Consider the following 21,738-nt stretch of genomic DNA (forward strand, 5'->3'; position numbering starts at 1 on the left):
GACAATGAGTTCACTGTACTCCAATGGCCTCCACAGTCACCAGATCTCAATCCAATAGAGCATCTTTGGGATGTGGTGGAACGGGAGATTCGCATCATGGATGTGCAGCCGACAAATCTGCGGCAACTGTGTGATGCCATCATGTCAATATGGACCAAAATCTCTGAGGAATGCTTCCAGCACCTTGTTGAATCTATGCCACGAAGAATTGAGGCAGTTCTGAAGGCAAAAGGGGGTCCAACCCGTTACTAGCATGGTGTACCTAATAAAGTGGCCGGTGAGTGTATGTATATATATATATATATATATATATATATACACACATACACACACCAGTCTTAAGCTTCATTATTACCCACTCATACCCCCTCTGCTGGTCATTACATACACTACAGATATTCAGGCAGCTGTATTCTATCTTGATATATTTGCCACAAACAGGCAACATAAACCCAGAGCCCTATATACACGCTGTATAATGTATACTGTCCATACGCACACTGTATAAACTGTCTTCGCAAACTATTTAATCCACGATTGACATAATTAATAATAGATCAGCATAATATCTATACAAAAAACCTCACATGTATTTGACGACGACGCTCCTCCTGACAACTATACTTACATGTGACTGATTCTGCGTACTATTAAATAAATTATTGCCATTTTTCCGCTCATGACGCTTACGAATTCCTTTGTCCTGCTTCTGGTCTATAATCTACATCACAATGTGTTCTGCTCCTCGCGGGTAATGGAGGACAAAGAACACGTTCTGCAGGATGAGATAGCTTTAACCCTTTCCTGCACCAATGTAAACTTGCTGGACCCAGTGCTCTAAGCTGGAGTAAAAGGGAACAAGGTTCTCTGGCGCCATCTTGTGGATAAAACACATATTGCATAGTTTCATGGTAAAATGTTTGGCAATTTTGTAATTATAATTTAAAATTCTTCACGTTTAGGATCTCTGTGGATTAGATAATGTTCACATCTAGAAGCTTTGTAAACTTGCACAGACCTAGTTCTGCTCACACAGCTGGACTTGTTGCGAGGGATCAGACAATCTTTTGTCCTGCTGCCGTGTGTAGCTCACAAACCTCTCTGCTGTCCTGAGTCTAAGGGGTTTTTTGGACCCGAACCTGAGGCGGGGGCTGCCTAAGGTTCCGGCCCAAAAAAATGGGCAGCCGCGATTGAATGCTGGGCGCACTGCACCGTCATCCAGTCGCGCGCTCTGCTCCGGCCCAATGAGGAGGAGGGAGTGTCTTCAGGCCGAATCGCAAGGTGAAACGGCCTGAGGAATGAGCACCTTGCTTCTTTTTCGGGAGCCGGAACAAGCCTCAAAGATCACCTGCAAGATAACGACGGTAAATTGGTAAAGCTCCGCCTCTTACGACATCAGACGCAGACCCCGAGATACACAAAGACGTATTTTATTTAAACAATGACCTTGAGAAATATAAAACTCAAAACAGAAAGATACAACATCGACCCCTGGACCCTGTAACCTCACGAGAAAAGATTTCAGATCAAGGTGGGAAGACGAGACTGCAAAAGAAGCGGCTTCCGTCACCACGAGCGGCACAGCCACAGGGTGGGGGCGGGGTCAAATCAAAGACAAAACTGTACAGATATCGTTCAGACAGCGCCGGACGCAAATCATAACCTAAGAGCAGAACTTCCTGCTGTCTGCTAATAATGGAATGGTCACAAGTGTTCAGACTATCAACGTGGGGCGTTGGGGACAGAACTGAAAGGTCGCTTTATTGCCATTTGCAAGAACCCTTAAAAACTGTACGGACAAAATGGCGGATGAGCGCTGGTTGAAAAGTGGCCGCTCATCTTATTGACAATGCTATAAAGGGGAAAAGGATTTTTTTTTTTCAGTTTTTTTTTTAAACTTTATTTCTAACAAAAACCTATAATACTAAGGAGCTTTATAACGGTTTTATATGTAACAAGGCTGGTAACGCACGGGTGGAGTGTGAGCCGCGCCGTGCGCCAACCACACACGTGTAGGCGAAAAGGCACCAATAGTGCAGCACTGCTGGAACAGAGCCCGCTCACGCTGCCAGTAACACTCGTATCACAAGGCACCGATTCCCGGAAACTCACAAGGGGTTTGGATTGCAGTTTGGCGCTGGGCGCTCTCTGCTTTGCATCAGCATCAGGCGGCATCATAGGGTGAAGCAGATGAGGGAGTGGGGAAGTGGGATAGGCATGAGGCTGAAGAAGCAGCATATGGCAGAGTAAGGGAATAAAGTCAGGTCCCGGTGTTCTGTCCCTCGCATTTCCATGGACACATGGAAACATCACATTTTAAAAGTTCTTTCCTGGAAAAGTGGAGGTGGGAGAAATCTCGAGGAATGTGTTGGATGATTTCCGGTCCCCTTCAGCTGCCTCACCCCTGACAGTGCTGCAACCACCTGCCATAGTGGAGGGCACTGCAGGGGTCACTAGGGGTGGATGAGAGGAGTGGTTGTTATATTGTGTCTCCTCCCAAGCTAGGAGGGGACTGTACAGAATCACAGGGTGCGAGGGTTGTATTCTGGGAGCTTCTTCAGCTTCTCCTTATCTTGTTCGGTTTCATCTCGTGCCACAATCAGGGTATGTGAATAGCCCATGGCCACCTGGAAGAGAGCAAACCGAACACTCAGAGGGGGGGAAAGACACCAAACCATTAGGGGGAGGAAAGGGGGGCAAAACACCAAACTATCCGGAGTTATGAAGAAGAAATACGACCATCGGGGGAAGGAAAAAAATGAATGGGCCACAAGTATCACAACACAACCTGACAGTACAGGGAAACTCACCTGATCTGAGTAGATGCCGTCTAATGTCTTGACCTCCTGAGCAGTGGTGGAGGACTTGGCCTTGTTGTCTCCATAACCCTGTAGAAATTTGATATTTTAATATCTAACAACTTTAGAAAGGCATTAGGATATAGTGTGTCTTCCAGGAGATCTAGATGTGACTGAGGTGTAAGACATGATGTGAAAGAAGAATAGTAACTGCAGCTCTAGATGTGACTGAGGTATAAGACATGATGTGAAAGAAGAATAGTAAATGCAGCTCTAGATGTGACTGAGGTGTAAGACATGATGTGAAAGAAGAATAGTAAATGCAGCTCTAGATGTGACTGAGGTAGGGCTGGGCAATTAATCAAAGTATAAACTAAATCAAACGTCCGAGCCAATAATCGATGTGATTATTTCACAATCATGTCATCCCATCTCCCTGCCATTGGCTAACAGGTATGTCACTAATTGTACACTATCCAGTTAGGATCGCTGATATATGGATAACCCAAACCAAAACTCAGTAACATAGCGTTGCATGTAAAAAGGGGTAAAACATTCAATGAATTGCGATTTTGATCTGAGTCATAATCATCCAGCCCTAGACTGAGGTGTAAAAGCATAATGGTAAATGCAGCTTTAGATGCGAATGGAGTAATAGGCATGAAAATACGGAACACACTACAGAAGAAAACCACCAAACACAGGCGACTCACCAGCTCTCCGAAGGTAGGCGAAGGTCCCCAGCTGATTGTACTCTCGTCAGCTGCCACAATAATACTGCTTTTTCTAGAAAAGAACAAAATGAGGGGAGGATTGTAAAAAAATAACCGTATAATTGATGCAGACGAGGGGAGGCCAGGGACATGGGGGGTAAAGGGGGCAGGGAATATGGGGGGCCAGAGCCAAGCGGTAGGTAGGGAGCGGGAGGAAAGAGGGTGCGGGGAAGCGCGGCAGAGCCTACACACCCGCAAATTGCTGAATATAAGCGGCTCTGCGCCAACACGAACCCGCAGATGAAGTCGTGGGCAGAAGCTAGTATCTTATATAAGTGATCTCCAGCTGATGCAAAACTAACACTTATATAACTTACCCGCAGGCCAAACTCCGAACTTTCCAGCCACATAAATCCTGCACAGTTTTGGGGTACATGGTGGAATCTCGTGAGGTGTTTGTTGCTCCCCAGAAGAACAGCCCACCTGAAAACACACACAGGTCAGAGGTCACAGACCCTTTATAAGTATATGCCCATCCCTCCCGGCACATTTCTAAAGCCCTTACCCATCTCGCTGACTGCAAAAGAGCAGGTTGCCCCAGCGTAGATCTGAGAAGCGCCACGTCCAGGGAAATCAAACAGTTTCACAAGTCGTGGGACCATCTCGTCTTTTTGCTCGGCGTGTCCTAAACGACCGTATCCACCAAATCCCCAAGAGAAGACCCGTTTTTGAGAATCAAGTACCAGCTGTAGGCAGACAGAATAAGCCTATGAAGTTCTGATAAACTCACAAAAAACAATTTATGCCTGTAAGAAGATTGTGAAGTTATGGTGCAGTTCACTGCGCTCCTGCTAGGTGGCAGCACATCCCAGGAATTACAGGAAATATACAAAAGCTTTAGGGTAAAGCCTCACCGTATGGTTAATACCGCAGGCTATGTCTCTCACAACTACATTGGGAACCGGAAGAATTTGTCCATCCTTTGTCTTTTCAATAAAAATGGCGATACGGCGTGGTATAAGCTCACAGTCGTACTCAATCCGCTGTGCCCGTGCTATATACTTGCCATCGGAGTTGTGACCTGTTTTGGGGAGAATGGATAATACGTTAGAGGTGAGCAAACCCCTATAGGAAAGCATGGCCAGTAAAGCAGAATAATAGGTGAGAAGACTTACCCAGCTGTCCATACTCAGGGCAGCCAAAAGAGTACAAGTTCCCCTTGCAGTCCATGATCATACTGAACTCTGCTCCACATGCAACCTTAGTGATTGGCTGCCCATTATACAGAATCTGGGAAGGAAACACACGCAGCTCATTAGGTCACATAGTCCTAAGCATGGGGTAGTAACAGTAGCAGCCTGCTGATGGATACTAACCTGAGCCGGACTGGACACAGCATCTGTCTTATTGCCCAGGCCAAGCTGACCCATCTTATTCTCTCCAAAAGCATAGACCGATCCATTCTCTGCAGAGAGCAGAACAAGTGATTATTTATACCCACCCAGCACAGATACACAGAGGACATGTTGTCCCTGGCACAGCAGTCTATAGACATACCTGTCAGTGCCAGTGTGTGGTTCCTCCCGCAGGACGCATATACAAACACTTCATCCTTAAGACTTTCAATGGCCTTTGGAGCGTCCAGTCTCTTGATGTCCCCATGTCCTAGCTGGCCCTTTTCATTTCGTCCTGAAACGGAAAGAGTCTTTACCACGGCTGTCTGAAGGCGCTTGACTATATATGTGTCCAGACAGGACAATGCTGGAAATACAATGAATTATCCTCTAATATTGTAACCGAACCCCATCATGCCAGGTTGCTGCACCTCTTTAAAGTCAAAGAAACCCTCCACATAAACCTGGCCCACAGTGTTACACCAAGGACTGGAGGGTGTGGAGCAAAACCAGATTTTCTGGACTGTATTCACCTTAGTACAAGGCCTAAATAGTGCAAATCTTTTGAAGAAAACTTAAAGGGATCCTATCATTCAAACACTTTTTTTTCTCATTAACATGTTGGCATAGCTTTAAGAAAGGTTATTCTTCTCCTACCTTTCGTTGTCTTCTCTGCGCTGCCGTTCGCTTGCAATTCTGGTTTTCGCCGGTATGCAAATGAGTTCTCTCACAGCACTGGGGGTGTCCCCAATGCTGCGAGAGCACTGTCCAGCGCCGCCTCCATCTTCTTCACGCGTCTTCTTCTGGCGCAAGTTTCAGACTTCTAGGCCTCGGGCAAAGCCGACTGCGTATGCCTGCCACAAACAAATGGCCGCTTACACAGTATTGTAAGCGGCCATTTTCTCGTGGCCGGCGGGCATGCGCAGTCAGCTCTGCCCGAGGTCTAGAAGTCTGAAACTTGCGCCAGAAGAAGACGCGTGAAGAAGATGGAGGCGGCACTGGACAGTGCTCTCGCAGCATTGGGGACACCCCCAGTGCTGTGAGAGAACTCATTTGCATACTGACAAAAACAGGAATTTCAAGCGAACAGCGGCGTGGAGAAGAAAAACAAAAGGTTGGAGAAAAATAACCTTTCTTAAGGCTATTCCGACGTGTTAATGAGAAAAAAAAGTGTTTGAATGATAGGATCCCTTTAAATGGGTTGCCCAGGCTCAAGCAATTTATGGCCTGAGGATACCAGAGACGCGGCCCCTGAATCGATCGCTATATGGATCCGCCTCCGGTGCCCCTCCTGTAAACTATAAGTCCCTGTATATCGGCCAAGGCGCCGTCTCTTCAGCTCACTGATCACTAACTTTAAGCATCTCGATACAGCCCAGACAACTCCTTTAACATAGCACAGCGAGTAGGTTTGGGTGCCGAGACTCAACGACTAAAATAAAAGGGCCGGGTGCTCAGCTTAGAGCTCTGTCCCCCTTTTTTCCCTGACTGTTTGATAACGCAGCAATTAGTTGACAGAAATTCTATGGAGAACCCAGCGAGTAGTGTACGAATCCATCAGTACTGAAGGGGCACAGTTTGGCAGCGTGCTCTTCTCCATACTTTCCCGAGATTTTTAAGAAAAATTTTATTGCATGATTACACTTTTAAAGGATGGCATAAAAGAAATATTCAATAACTAAGGAATACACCTTAGCGAGACAAATTAGGGAATGTTCACACTAAGTTTCTGCCCCTCAGAAATAGCAGTAACAATTCTTGGAGCTGATTCTGCATCAAAAAAATGAACCTTCCCCCCCCCCCCCAAAAAAAAAAAAAAAAAAAAAGTGTCAAAATCACTGCACCCATCACCAATGCAGATTTTGGAGGCAGTTTTTACTGTCTACTGTGTCTGCACAGCTGCTGCAGAAACTCTTTGGGAAGAGAGGGTTTCTGGCATATAAGGAGTGATACATCTCCCCCATTGTGTTGCTTCTGCCTAAAATAGCTGATAACAGGTAGCAAAAGATTTCATTCTCCTACATTAGAGGTGTAATGTGGTTGTGGGTACTCACCCCAACTCCATATCTTCCCCTCTGTGGTGATGAGTATACTATGAGCTGAGCAGGGCCCGGAGGCCACAGTCCGGACCTGTACCCCTGTCAGGCTCCCATACCGGTGAGGTCCCCACAGGTTCTGGCCCAAGTTACGATAAGCAGCTGGAAAGAAAATTAAAATATGATAATGAGAAAAATCGGAATAGGAGCCGCTCCTGCCCCTTCTACAACTATATCAGTGGTCTTGGCCTATAGCAAGACCCCCGCTCCCAGCACAGTCATCCACGTTGCTCACCTTGCTGTTTAGGCACTTCTTTACGTCCAATCAGATCCCAGTTGGTTGCGCCAAAAATCAATAGTTGACCCTTTGTTTTAGAGCCCTCGAGTTTCTGGAGGGGAAAATTGTGAATAAATAAAAAATGACACCAAATAAAAACATTCCATCCCCATCAAAGAACCTGAAGGATTTATTAGTGAGAGCGTCTGCCTCAGAAACGAATGGACTCTCCCACAGAGACAGAAGCGGTCACTATAACCAGCCGTAAAAGGAAGACGTCTCATAATCATTATCCTCAGCGGAGAGGACAAGTCCCGGCACAGTCCACAGAAGCCGCTCAACTGGTTCTAAGCCATAAACTGATGATCAGAACTACAAAGACTTCAACAGGAAACAGCGACATGAACAAATATACACACATATACACACATATACACACGAAAAGAGAGATGGAAATCCCAGCAATATCTGGTGTGACCTTTGCCCTTTGGAGAAGAGTCCTGGGAGTGATGATCTGACCACCACAGATATAGCCCTGATCTCATCATCATCCAGTCTGTCTGGGATGACATGAAGGATTGGAGCAAGCGACATCCACAGATCTGTGCTTAGTTCTCCAAGATGGCGGGAACAACCTCCCTGCCAAGTTATGTCAAAAACTGCCTGCAAGTACCGAGAAGAACTGAGGCAAAGGGGTAAATCTCACACCAAATATTAATGGGATTTATATTACTCTTCATTCATTTTATTTCGTTAATTGACAAAAATCAACCATCAATCCTATTTTTTTAAGCATTCTTTCACCAGTACCATGTATATATATATATATATATATATATATATATATATATATATATATATATATATACACACACATATATACACACACACGCTTTACATTCATATAGTTTGAAGAGAAAGGACTAGTTTTCAGAACATTCAATATCTGAATTCAGAAGCTAACAATGTGGGATTGCTGTAGTTGTATCCAGCATAGGAAATCCTTTTAGAGCTCTACACCTTGGCAATACAACACTCTCATTGATCATTTGTTACAATGTATCACTGCTGGTAAAAGTAACATTCTGGAGATACATCCTAGAGGATTGTCTATAGACTGGATGCAATTGTTACAAACCCTCAGCAGTCCGAGCTGGACAAGGCCGTGACGGGTTTACAGTCTTTGGCAATAAATTATTCCATTCGCAGAAAGTGGAGATCTTGACAATGGCAAGGAGCCAAAATGCTTTATTTTGGGGATAACACCTTGTAAGGGATAGTCCCGGAATCTCAACAGGATATTGACCCCTTAATGATTCCCCCATTGGATATGAGCAATGGTCGTCCATGTACGATGCTGCTCCATTCCAAGTCTGTGGGGTTAGTGCAGATAGCAGCGCAGCGTCCACTAGAGATGGAATAAAGCAGCAGTCTGCATGTGCAGCCATTGTTCTAATCTAGCCAGGGACATGTGCACCCCCGTGCATTCTTGCCATCAGAGGGGACTCTATCCATTGCATAAGTGAAACGTTGTAAATCTGTGCTAGCCCCTTTCATGAGTCTGACGTGCCAGGAGTGATATAGCCCTGCTGCCATATGGCTGTAGGACTGAATAGCAGCGATATAACTAGTTTCTAGTATCTAGACAGTGCATGACAACTCCTGGCTCACCCAGTAACATCCCAATAATAATGGTAAGCCTTACGATCTTTTCCTTGGTGTGTTCCGGCTCGGTCACAACAACTGCTGCTGGTGCCGGAGATTTGCTGCCACCCTTTCCTCCAGCTCCACGTTTGCTGTTGGGCCCCTGAAACCCATCAGAGCCGGGGCTCCCATCCAGGTCATCGTCATCACTACTGAACTCATCCCGATCTCTCTTCCTCCCTGCAGGTTTCTTCCTGCCTCCAGGGCGGGCAGCACCATTCCCAGGTCCGGCTCCATCGGTCACCTTCTTCCTTGGCATGATGATCAAGTCTGATGGTGGTCACTGTGAGTAGCAGGAAAGTTAGGATAAGACATCTGAGGAAAGGCAGAAGGGCTGAGGACAGCGAGGAACCCACAGAACTGGCCCCATCCCATACACCCTGTGTCAAAGCACATCAAATATTATGTGACATAACTGAGCACCCCATGTCATCTATACTGCCACAGCTCCAATACCATTCATTATCAATATCATAGGGATATAGTGGGAAGAGTTAACACCCCAAATACTAACACTTCTTCTGAGGGCACCCTAAATACTAACGCTTCATCTGAGGGCACCCCAAATACTAACACTTCTTCTGAGGGCACCCCAAATACTAACGCTTCATCTGAGGGCACCCCAAATACTAACACTTCATCTGAGGGCACCCCAAATACTAACGCTTCATCTGAGAGCACCCCAAATACTAACGCTTCATCTGAGAGCACCCCAAACACTTCTTCTGAGGGCACCCCAAATACTAACACTTCATCTGAGGGCACCCCAAATACTAATGCTTCATCTGAGAGCACCCCAAATACTAACACTTCTTCTGAGGGTACCCCAAATACTAACGCTTCATCTGAGAGCACCCCAAATACTAACACTTCTTCTGAGGACACCCCAAATACTAATGCTTCTTCTGAGGACACCTCACATCCTCCCTATCCTAAGCAGAGCCCAGACACACAGGAATGACTTAAGGTGGTAACAATTATATGTAAATGATCCCTAATACTGTATAACAAATCAGAGACCCCATTATAACTGGAGGCTATTTACATGGGGTATCCCCTATATTCAGTCCTGACCCCCGGTGATCTTTTACCCCAAATTATATAAGTAAATGAGCCATAATATTGTACAGAAGCACAGACTCAGTACTAGGGTTACTCACATATTGTCGGACACAAGGAAAGGTGTACCCCAAATCATACACATGTATCTAAACCCCCCTCCCCTATACACGGTCCTGACCCCAAGAGACTGTTATATACATAAATGAACCCCAACATTGCAGGGATATTTCCATACAAGTAACCCCAACATCCGCTCCTGACCCCAGAAGACCACCTACTACATATTACATACATGAATTAACCCCAGCAGGACAGACACCCTGTTACAGCCGGGATCATTTCCATACAAGTCCCCCCATACCTGGTTCTGACCCCCAGTATATACATAGACAACCTCCAACATCATACAGCACAGGATATTTCCATACCAGTATCCCCTATATCTGCTCCTGACCCCACAAGACCTCGCACCCCCAAATTACCTTCACCCCAAAACTCCACTTTTCTCTCCACATTTCATTCATACAATTCCCGTCCCCCGAATTCTCACACCAGCCCATAACTTCTGCCCCGCGGTGTTCCCCGTCCCCACAGCCCCTGATGCCCCCCACAAGCCCCCGGTAATCCTCACTACTTTACACCCCCGGTCCTCTCCCCTCTTTGTACTGCGCCCCTTACAGGCAGTCGCTGTCCCCTCAGCCCGGACGGGTCACCAGCTGCAGTCGGGTGCGGGCTTGTCGGCGGGCAGAGCGCGGCCCTTTGTCCAGAGGCGCCGGGTGACTGATGCGAACAATGGGCTGTGTGTGTCTGGGCTCCGGCACCACGTGGTTCCGCCCCCACGTCCCCTCCCCCCACACAGTGCCCGGAGAAGAGAGCCCGGCCTAGGGGGCGCTCACCTGACTCAGGCCCGGCTACTTGTCACAGCGCGCGTCTGTCTGTCCCGATAGCAGAAACTCCTGTCACGACACAGCCTCCCGGCACAACACCAAACACAGGCACATGGGGGAACAACGAGATGAGCGCGGCCAGAGCGACGCCGATTCCCATAGCGACCTCTGCCGGTGGGACGAACAGGCTGCAGCGCTAGCAATAGGTGCCGGAGCCGTCTGCAGTGTCGTCTCCTCACAGCGACCCCTGGCGGCTGGAAGAGCAGAGTCACCTGTCCGCAGCTTCAGACGATTCATAGACTGCTCAAATAATTGGGTTCAGTGTCATCTTCCTAAACTCCAGCCCCCCTCATTCCTGTACTTACACCCTCCACCATATACTGGTGCAATCTACTAATCCACCCCATGCTAACTAACTCCCCATCATCCTCTGTACAGAGCTAGGACCCCTCCTCACCCTACACTGTTGGTACCCTTCCCCTCCCCCCTTAATATCCTTACATCTTTCAACAACATATATCAATACTACAAGTGATTAGATGAAACTTTATAAGAGAAAAATGCTTCTTTCTCCACTTCTCAGCCCCTTCTCCTTCCGAAACTCCCACTCACTCTGAATTTACGGCGAAATCCGTCTCTGAGAGACGAGACAGATTATCAGATCAGTGAGAGATCAGTAAGAGATCAGGTTACAGCTGCCTATAGGAGTCTATGAGGAGGAGGAGGCAGTCAAGATGCTGCTGAAGCTCTGGTAAGTTTTCTATCTCACTCCAGAACTGCTGTATAATGTCCTCCATGCTGCTGAGGCTGCGACTGTGCTGCAGAGAGACACAGGGGCAGTGTATGGGAGACATCATGGCAGCTAGTGTCCAGCCACCAGCTCAGGGATAACTGGGAATTAGGGTGCATTCACACGGAGTAATGTGCCGCGTGACCTGGCACGTATACGCCATGTGAGATTTTGAGCGCCGTATATGCTCCCATTGATTTCAATGGGAGCCTGGATCGTATATGGTGCATTATTTCGCGGCCGCAAAATAACGCGGCGTATACGATCCAGGCTCCCATTGAAATCAATGGTAGCGTATACAGCGCTCAAAATCTCACACGGCGTATACGTGCCAGGTCACGCGGCACATTACTCCGTGTGAATGCACCCTTACAGACAGGGGGGGGGGGGGGGCAAATGCCCCTCTTCCTATACACACAACACGTGTCTCACAAAAAGGTACACTACCCAAAAGTAGCCTCCTAGAGCCTTTTTATAGGACAGCGGGGAAGGGACTTTTACGCCCTCTTGTGGCAATGCCTGGTGTCTAATCAGATCACACTGATAATCATTTATCTGTCTGAGACATAACTGCACCTGAAATTTGCAGCAATCTATCATTTCTACTTGGGTGTCCCATATTTTTGGGAAAGTTGGGTGAAAAGCCTGATGGGAGCTATTTTTCCTGAAATAGATATAACTAAGAAACCACTGAAAAAAATGACTCCATGGCCTTCGCAGTAAAGGACAAGATAATGGAGCGCAGCGCCCCCTTTGCTGCCTCAGCTGCAATGTCCGCCGCTTTGCCACAGTTGCAGTTACACAACATGTCCAGCAGATGTCCTCAGTACACCTCCATTTTATTGCTGGACCCTACAAAGACTTGGCTTCGGTTTCAGGACCCTCATTGATGTGCTGCTATGAATAGAGTTGAGTTGGATAAAATTCTACAATTATCCCCTCCCCCCAACCCAAAACCAAAGATTCCTTCAAGGGCGGTTCCCCATAGCTGAGAAGCTCAGGCTTTTAAATATGCCAAGAAGGTAGAGCTATGAGTGTCTTGCTTGTCAATCGCCTCTGGCCATACAATGGTTATTTATATACTATGAAGTGCTGATGTCATTAGGTCTATCCAAAAAGAAAATAGATTAATTTTTTTAACCTAATTCTCTTGATCTTATTCCAGCACTGCCTGATGACAATGTACTGGGACAGAAACCTTGCTCCATAGCTCTGAGATTTACAGGTCGAGCAATTATCATTCTCTTACTTGCTCCTTAGTAACAGACTGAGAACATCTGCCGTAATAGTAGCAGTAAATGCCGACACTATGTGGTTATCTGCTAAGGAGCGAGTAAGACAAGAAAACAGTGGAACTGAAGCTGCTATTCACACAGTTAGTTTGGCAAGATGTCTGCTACTCAAATTAGGTGAGATCTTCTGATTCACCCTGGCAGGGCGCCGACTATTATCTTCATATGTTCTCACAACCACAGTACAAAGAAAAGACTTTACAGAATGCCTGGCGTACTGTTCTAGGAGGTGCGGTAAATTAACAATGCACAACTGAAAGCAACTGGATATTCTTATATACCAGCAGAAATAACAACAAATCTTACAAGTCTAATTCTTGTTTTAACTTGACTCAATTCTTAACATTGCTCCTATGTACAAGAATATACTATAATACTGCTCCTATGTACAAGAATATAACTACTATAATACTACTCCTATGTACAAGAATATAACTACTATAATACTACGCCTATGTACAAGAATATAACTACTATAATACTGCTCCTATGTACAAGAATAGAACTACTATAATACTGCTCCTATGTACAAGAATATAACTACTATAATACTACTCCTATGTACAAGAATATAACTACTATAATACTACGCCTATGTACAAGAATATAACTAATAATACTACCTCCTATGTACAAGAATATAACTACTATAATACTGCCCCTATGTACAAGAATATAACTACTATAATACTGCTCCTATGTACAAGAATATAACTACTATAATACTGCCCCTATGTACAAGAATATAACTACTATAATACTACCTCCTATGTACAAGAATATAACTACTATAATACTACTCCTATGTACAAGAATATAACTACTATAATACTACGCCTATGTACAAGAATATAACTACTATAATACTACGCCTATGTACAAGAATATAACTACTATAATACTACTCCTATGTACAAGAATATAACTACTATAATACTACCTCCTATGTACAAGAATATAACTACTATAATACTGCCCCTATGTACAAGAATATAACTACTATAATACTACCTCCTATGTACAAGAATATAACTACTATAATACTACCTCCTATGTACAAGAATATAACTACTATAATACTACTCCTATGTACAAGAATATAACTACTATAATACTGCTCCTATGTACAAGAATATAACTACTATAATACTGCTCCTATGTACAAGAATATAACTACTATAATACTACGCCTATGTACAAGAATATAACTACTATAATACTACCTCCTATGTACAAGAATATAACTACTATAATACTACGCCTATGTACAAGAATATAACTACTATAATACTACCTCCTATGTACAAGAATATAACTACTATAATACTGCTCCTATGTACAAGAATATAACTACTATAATACTGCTCCTATGTACAAGAATATAACTACTATAATACTGCTCCTATGTACAAGAATATAACTACTATAATACTACTCCTATATACAAGAATATAACTACTATAATACTACCTCCTATGTACAAGAATATAACTACTATAATACTGCTCCTATGTACAAGAATATAACTACTATAATACTGCTCCTATGTACAAGAATATAACTACTATAATACTGCTCCTATGTACAAGAATATAACTACTATAATACTGCCTCCTATGTACAAGAATATAACTACTATAATACTGCCTCCTATGTACAAGAATATAACTACTATAATACTGCTCCTATGTACAAGAATATAACTACTATAATACTACGCCTATGTACAAGAATATAACTACTATAATACTACTCCTATGTACAAGAATATAACTACTATAATACTGCTCCTATGTACAAGAATATAACTACTATAATACTGCTCCTATGTACAAGAATATAACTACTATAATACTGCTCCTATGTACAAGAATATAACTACTATAATACTGCTCCTATGTACAAGAATATAACTACTATAATACTGCTCCTATGTACAAGAATATAACTACTATAATACTACCTCCTATGTACAAGAAAATAACTACTATAATACTGCTCCTATGTAAAAGAATATAACTACTATAATACTACTCCTATGTACAAGAATATAACTACTATAATACTGCTCCTATGTACAAGAATATAACTACTATAATACTACCTCCTATGTACAAGAATATAACTACTATAATACTACGCCTATGTACAAGAATATAACTACTATAATACTGCTCCTATGTACAAGAATATAACTACTATAATACTGCTCCTATGTACAAGAATATAACTACTATAATACTGCTCCTATGTACAAGAATATAACTACTATAATACTACCTCCTATGTACAAGAAAATAACTACTATAATACTGCTCCTATGTAAAATAATATAACTACTATAATACTACTCCTATGTACAAGAATATAACTACTATAATACTGCTCCTATGTACAAGAATATAACTACTATTATACTGCCCTCTATATACAAGAATATAACTACTATAATACTGCTCCTATGTACAAGAATATAACTACTATAATACTACTCCTGTGTACAAGAATATAACTACTATAATACTGCCTCCTATGTACAAGAATATAACTACTATAATACTGCTCCTATGTACAAGAATATAACTACTATAATACTGCTCCTATGTACAAGAATATAACTACTATAATACTGCTCCTATGTACAAGAATATAACTACTATAATACTGCCCCTATGTACAAGAATATAACTACTATAATACTGCCTCCTATGTACAAAAATATAACTACTATAATACTGCTCCTATGTACAAGAATATAACTACTATAATACTGCCCCATACAGTAGGTACCTATATGTGATGATGCTTCACTATTTAATTGAGTTGTGTTCTTCCCTACATAGATTTTTTTTAACCAAATGCATAACATGTATATATGTAATGATAATAGCTACCACTAGAGGGCTCTGCAGCCCCATAGATTACTGTATAAATTGAGACTGGAGGCAGGAAGTGAATGTGTGTGTGGCTGAGCCCACATGGAGTGCCAGAGGAGAGTAAGGGGCTCCTACAGCGGACCATAAGGAGCTGGCACAAGTAATACTAGTCACTGGTGAGTGTGAGATTGGAGGCAGGTCTGAGTCTAGTCAGCTACTGAGGAGCTTGGTGATGGGCAGTAAGTCTGGATGGGAGTGGTGGCTGCTGAGTATAACAGGGAGAAGCCGGTACTGGAGAAAGAAGCCTCTCAGGTGTCATGGTAGGGGGTAGTGCGGCTCAGACCCATATCAGTATATAAGGCTAGGCAATGGCTGTAAACCATCCTGGGTATGACCTGACCATTAGGCCTCAGATGCTGTAACTGCACTCCCAGTAGGAGAATACTTCATATAGTGAGTATAGCCATTATACTTATATACCACTATAAGTGAGAGTAACCAATACGCGTAGTATGCCTCTATGCAAAGATGAAGTTCTTCAGTTTACACAAAAATGTGTGTGTGCTCTTCCATCGGTACAGTGCCCCCTCGTCATGTGGGATATGCTGGAAGGACATGTCCAGTCTCTGTAGGGGACCTTACATCTTACAGGACATAGACGTTCTGCTCTAATCGTGCCAAATACCACAGGACACCTTCAGGCGCTCAATGGGTCAGAGCTACCTTTAATGTTATGGCTGATCAGAGTATCTAATATTATTCCTCCTCCTCTGCTTGTGCTGATATTTATTTCCTATTTCCTTTTATTATTACACCTTCTGTTCTTTTCCAGGGTTTTGTAAGCGGTTCTTGTTGCCCAGATGAGTAGCTGTCTGCACCTTCTCACGGTTCCGCCTCTTGCAGCAGCTCAGGTGGTGACAGGAGCAGAGGCTGTGCGCTGACTGTCAGTTCCTGTCTGGTCTTGTCCTGTGTACAGTCAGGTAGTAGTTTTATCATCAACAATCATTGGTTCTCACAGTTTCGGGATCGTGTTGTGGATTCTGACCCAAGAGGAGATATATGCCCGGACTGTGAGTAGGGGGCTGCGGCATGGTGGGTGGCACAGGGATGTGCTTGGGTACTCACTGTTGGGTAACTTTGCTTCTACAGATAATAACAGGAAATGTGTCTGGAAAATTTTCCATAGTTTAGTATCTGGGTATGTAGCAGCACAGAGGAACCATTATCTGTGTCAGTGCTATATAAAGACCTGTTATTTTTGTCCTGTACGTATGGGCAATGCACAGTACCACTTCTCTTCTCCTGAGGGTATGAACATTCACTGTACCACTGCTCTTGTACTGTAGATATGGGCACTGCACAGTACCACTTCTCTATGAACACTCACTGTACCACTGCTATTGTACTGTATATATGGGCGAAGCACAGTACCACTTCTCTTCTCCTGTGGGTATGAACACTCACTGTACCACTGCTCTTGTACTGTATATATGGGCAATGCACAGTACCACTTCTCTTCTCTATGAACACTCACTGTACCACTGCTCTTGTACTGTATATATGGGCAATGCACAGTACCACTTCTCTTCTCCTGTGGGTATGAATTGTACCACTGCTCTTGTACTGTAGATATGGGCACTGCACAGTACCACTTCTGCGGTAGGTATAGACACTGCAGAGTTCCAATTCTCTTGTCTTGTAGGTGTGAACACTGCACAGTGTTACTTCTCATCCTGTAGGTATGGCTACTACACAGTATAACTTATGTAGTTTTGTAGGTATAAACACTGCACAGTACCACTTCTCTAGTCTTGTAGGTATAGACACTGCACAGTATTACTTTTGTAGGGATAGATACTGCTCAGTACCACTTCTCTAATCTTGTAGGTATAGACACTGTACAGTACCACTACTCTAGTCTTGTAGTTATGTAGGTATGAGCACTGCACAGTACCACTTCTCTAGTCTTGTAGTTATAGACACTGCACAGTACTACTTCTCTAGTCTTGTAGGTATGAGCACTGCGCAGTACCACTTCTCTAGTCTTGTAGGTATGAGCACTGCACAGTAATACTTCTCTAGTCTTGTAGGTATGAGCACTGCACAGTACTACTTCTCTAGTCTTGTAGGTATGAGCACTGCACAGTACCACTACTCTAGTCTTGTAGTTATAGACACTGCGCAGTACCACTTCTCTAATCTTGTAGGTATAGACACTGCACAGTACCACTTCTCTAGTCTTGTAGTTATAGACACTGCGCAGTACCACTTCTCTAGTCTTGTAGGTATAGACACTGCACAGTATTACTTTTGTAGGGATAGATACTGCGCAGTACCACTTCTCTAGTCTTGTTGGTATAGGCACTGCACAGTACCACTTCTCTAGTCTTGTAAGTATAGGCATTGCACAGTACCACTTCTCTAGTCTTGTAGGTATGAGCACTGCACAGTACTACTTCTCTAGTCTTGTAGGTATGAGCACTGCACAGTACCACTTCTCTAGTCTTGTTGGTATAGACACTGCACAGTACTACTTCTCTAGTCTTGTAGGTATGAGCACTGCACAGTACTACTTCTCTAGTCTTGTAGGTATGAGCACTGCACAGTACTACTTCTCTAGTCTTGTAGGTATGAGCACTGCACAGTACCACTACTCTAGTCTTGTAGTTATAGACACTGCACAGTATTACTTTTGTAGGGATAGATACTGCGCAGTACCACTTCTCTAGTCTTGTAGTTATAGACACTGCACAGTACCACTTCTCTAGTCTTGTAGTTATAGACACTGCGCAGTACCACTTCTCTAATCTTGTAGTTATAGACACTGCGCAGTACCACTTCTCTAATCTTGTAGTTATAGACACTGCACAGTACCACTTCTCTAGTCTTGTAGGTATAGACACTGCGCAGTACCACTTCTCTAATCTTGTAGTTATAGACACTGCACAGTACCACTACTCTAGTCTTGTAGTTATAGACACTGCACAGTACCACTACTCTAGTCTTGTAGTTATAGACACTGCACAGTACCACTTCTCTAATCTTGTAGGTATAGACACTGCGCAGTACCACTTCTCTAATCTTGTAGTTATAGACACTGCACAGTACCACTTCTCTAATCTTGTAGTTATAGACACTGCACAGTACCACTACTCTAGTCTTGTAGTTATAGACACTGCACAGTACCACTTCTCTAGTCTTGTAGGTATAGACACTGCGCAGTACCACTTCTCTAATCTTGTAGTTATAGACACTGCACAGTACCACTACTCTAGTCTTGTAGTTATAGACACTGCGCAGTACCACTTCTCTAATCTTGTAGTTATAGACACTGCGCAGTACCACTTCTCTAGTCTTGTTGGTATAGACACTGCACAGTACCACTTCTCTAGTCTTGTAAGTATAGGCATTGCACAGTACCCCTTCTCTAGTCTTGTAGGTATGAGCACTGCACAGTACCACTTCTCTAGTCTTGTAGGTATGAGCACTGCACAGTAATACTTCTCTAGTCTTGTAGGTATGAGCACTGCACAGTACCACTTCTCTAGTCTTGTAGGTATGAGCACTGCACAGTAATACTTCTCTAGTCTTGTAGGTATGAGCACTGCACAGTAATACTTCTCTAGTCTTGTAGGTATGAGCACTGCACAGTACCACTTCTCTAGTCTTGTAGGTATGAGCACTGCACAGTAATACTTCTCTAGTCTTGTAGGTATGAGCACTGCACAGTACTACTTTGCTCTGGTTTCTACACAGCCAGGAGTAATGACAATAAAGGTTTGCTTATTCACACCATAATGGTGGCCTGTTGTGTGATGCGGTTACCTCTATGCCTATCATGTGTTTGCTGAGCTCCTGTATCTAAGCCCATCATGTTAGAAACTTGTCTAATGTGCTGCTATATCTAAGCCTATCATGTGATACTGTCTACCGAGTTGCCGTATCTAATTCTGCATTGTAACTAACATTTTAGTTGGCAAAGTTGGGACACTTAAAGCCCTACCTCCAGGATTACTCCAAACTCAGTGGACTGACCACCGTTGGGTGGGTTTTGCTAAGCCCTGTCCTCTTTTGGGTCACCCAGGACAAGACTTGTTTCTGAAAATTTGTTTGTGACAGTCACAGCAAATTTGGGAAAGTATGAATCCTATGTGTGACACTGTCTGGTAAGTCATTGGGGGAATTAAGACTGGTGTTCTGTATGCCAGTCTTAATCAGTTCCCCAGGTGGAGCGAGATGCTCCAGAATGATGAAGAGGCTCCATCCTCTTAGTACAGGTGCAATTCTGTGCACCAGGACTGACCACTATGCCAGTGAGGGACTGCTGTAGATTTTGGGTCCCACAATGAGTGCAAATATAATAACAATGTCCATTAAAGAGGTGCCCATATTACACCCACTGGTGTAGTTGGCGGTGAAGTCGGAGCGTGGGCCAGTTTTGGGTGGAGTTGGAGTTGGGGAAAAGTTACTGACTTTGAATTCGGCTTCAAAATAAAATGATTATTTTTTTAATTCCCTTTTATATTAATTACTGATATTGTATAATTCATTACACGCATAGGATGTTTGTAGGAATTCAGTCTCTAGCTTTGTGCTTTGCAGCTTCCCACTGACCATGGCTGTCAGCCATTTGTGAAGCAGGAGTCGGATTTGGAAAGATAGAGGAATCAAAGACGGGGTTTGGCCTAGTGACTCTTCAGCCATGTTAGATGGGTTCCTAAATCCCCAAATCCCTCTCCACTATATGTAAGCATATCATGTAACATTTTCTGCGTAGCCACAGTATCTAAACCTGTCATGTGTGATACTGTCTGCTGTACTGCAACACCAAGGCTTTTATGTATGATGCTGTCTGCTAAGCCGCTGTATCTAAGGCTATCATTTGTGATGTCTGCTGCGCCGCTGTATCTAATCCTATTGTGTGATACACTCTGATAGAACCACGTGGCACTTTATTCCCCATCATGGACTGTCCCTTGAGACCTATAACAGCTGGTTGAATGAGCGGAGCTCAGGACAGTCACAGGAGGACTATAATGCTGACGTCTGGCTGGGCAACCTGAGCTGTGGATATTTGCAGGCAGACCCTAGACGTGTGGGGTGGGTGTCTGGGCGGTGTCATTGGTCACCCTGGATGCTGAGAATAGAAGAGGGACGTCTCGCTGTCATTGATCGTGCATAGTCAGGAGGGCGGCAGAGGGCGGGCGCACTGTGTGTCTGACACAGGCAGGTGCGGAGTCCACACGAGCAGGACGGAGCAGGATGGGTAGCAGGAGAGCCTGGACTGGATATAACAAAGGCTGAGGTGGGTAAGTGCCCACTTGGAGTGTCTGCTGCCATCAGGCTTGCCCTTCAATCAGCTTCTCCCCCCCCAACCCTATTAATCCCATCCCATGCCATAATAGAGGGGGCTCCGTCTCCTAGTAACGGGGGTCCTGCTACACAATAGTCAGTCCAAGGCGGGTGAGCATAATGGATAAAGCCCCTTCCTCACACGCTGTGCAGAGCTGCAGAGCATTGTTCTGCATACAGTCCCTTTGTTACGAGTTGTGTGCAGCTGCTGCTAGGTGAACTGCTCTGCACATAACCGGCTCTGCTACACTATACAGAGGCTTACACCGCGCTTGTGCCTCAAAATAGAAGGCGATGCCGCTACATGATGCAAGCAGTCGCAGCGCACATGTGGTGTGTCACCCAGACAGCGTTATATAGGGGTCATGTGACTTGTAGACCGTATTAGTGTCATAGACCGGTGTAAATAAACACTGCCCCCCCGCACGTTATTACATGTGGTGGTTTTGTCGCACTTGTGCGCCCCTTTTTCGGTTAATGTCATGGCAGTACTATCAATATACAAAACATAGGTGGAACCTCGAGGCGTTATCAGCCATGTCAGACATTTTCTACAT

At 44.2% G+C, this 21,738-nt stretch overlaps 2 protein-coding genes across 6 annotated transcripts in view; one reads left to right on the forward strand and one right to left on the reverse strand.

Annotated features, from left to right (window-relative positions):
- Window positions 1-1,414: 1,414 nt before the first annotated feature.
- Window positions 1,415-10,997, reverse strand: RCC2 (regulator of chromosome condensation 2). Of its 2 annotated transcripts, none has more exons than XM_075277819.1 (13): window positions 10,881-10,997; window positions 8,924-9,205; window positions 7,237-7,330; window positions 6,960-7,103; window positions 5,069-5,200; window positions 4,888-4,976; window positions 4,687-4,801; window positions 4,426-4,592; window positions 4,077-4,257; window positions 3,889-3,994; window positions 3,512-3,584; window positions 2,811-2,888; window positions 1,415-2,627 (listed from the first exon to the last, which is right to left on the reverse strand). In XM_075277819.1, the coding sequence occupies exons 2-13, from the start codon at window positions 9,179-9,181 to the stop codon at window positions 2,523-2,525; spliced, it is 1,542 nt and encodes a 513-aa protein (XP_075133920.1). In that variant the 5' UTR covers window positions 9,182-9,205; window positions 10,881-10,997; the 3' UTR covers window positions 1,415-2,522. The 2 variants fall into 2 exon arrangements, with proteins under 2 accessions (XP_075133920.1, XP_075133921.1); XM_075277820.1 differs by lacking the exon at window positions 10,881-10,997 and adding an exon at window positions 10,663-10,782.
- Window positions 10,998-20,851: 9,854 nt separating this feature from the next.
- ARHGEF10L (Rho guanine nucleotide exchange factor 10 like) overlaps window positions 20,852-21,738 on the forward strand; it is a 64,346-nt gene continuing 63,459 nt past the window's right edge. For 2 of the 4 annotated variants that reach the window (XM_075277832.1, XM_075277831.1), the window contains exon 1: window positions 21,052-21,138. The gene's annotated coding sequence lies outside the window, so the exon portion shown is untranslated. Of the gene's footprint in view, window positions 21,139-21,738 lie in introns of all 4 variants that reach the window. The other 2 variants (XM_075277829.1, XM_075277830.1) reach the window with 2 other exon arrangements.

This window comes from Leptodactylus fuscus, chromosome 6, assembly GCF_031893055.1.
Source record: "Leptodactylus fuscus isolate aLepFus1 chromosome 6, aLepFus1.hap2, whole genome shotgun sequence".
NCBI classification, from domain to species: domain Eukaryota; kingdom Metazoa; phylum Chordata; class Amphibia; order Anura; family Leptodactylidae; genus Leptodactylus; species Leptodactylus fuscus.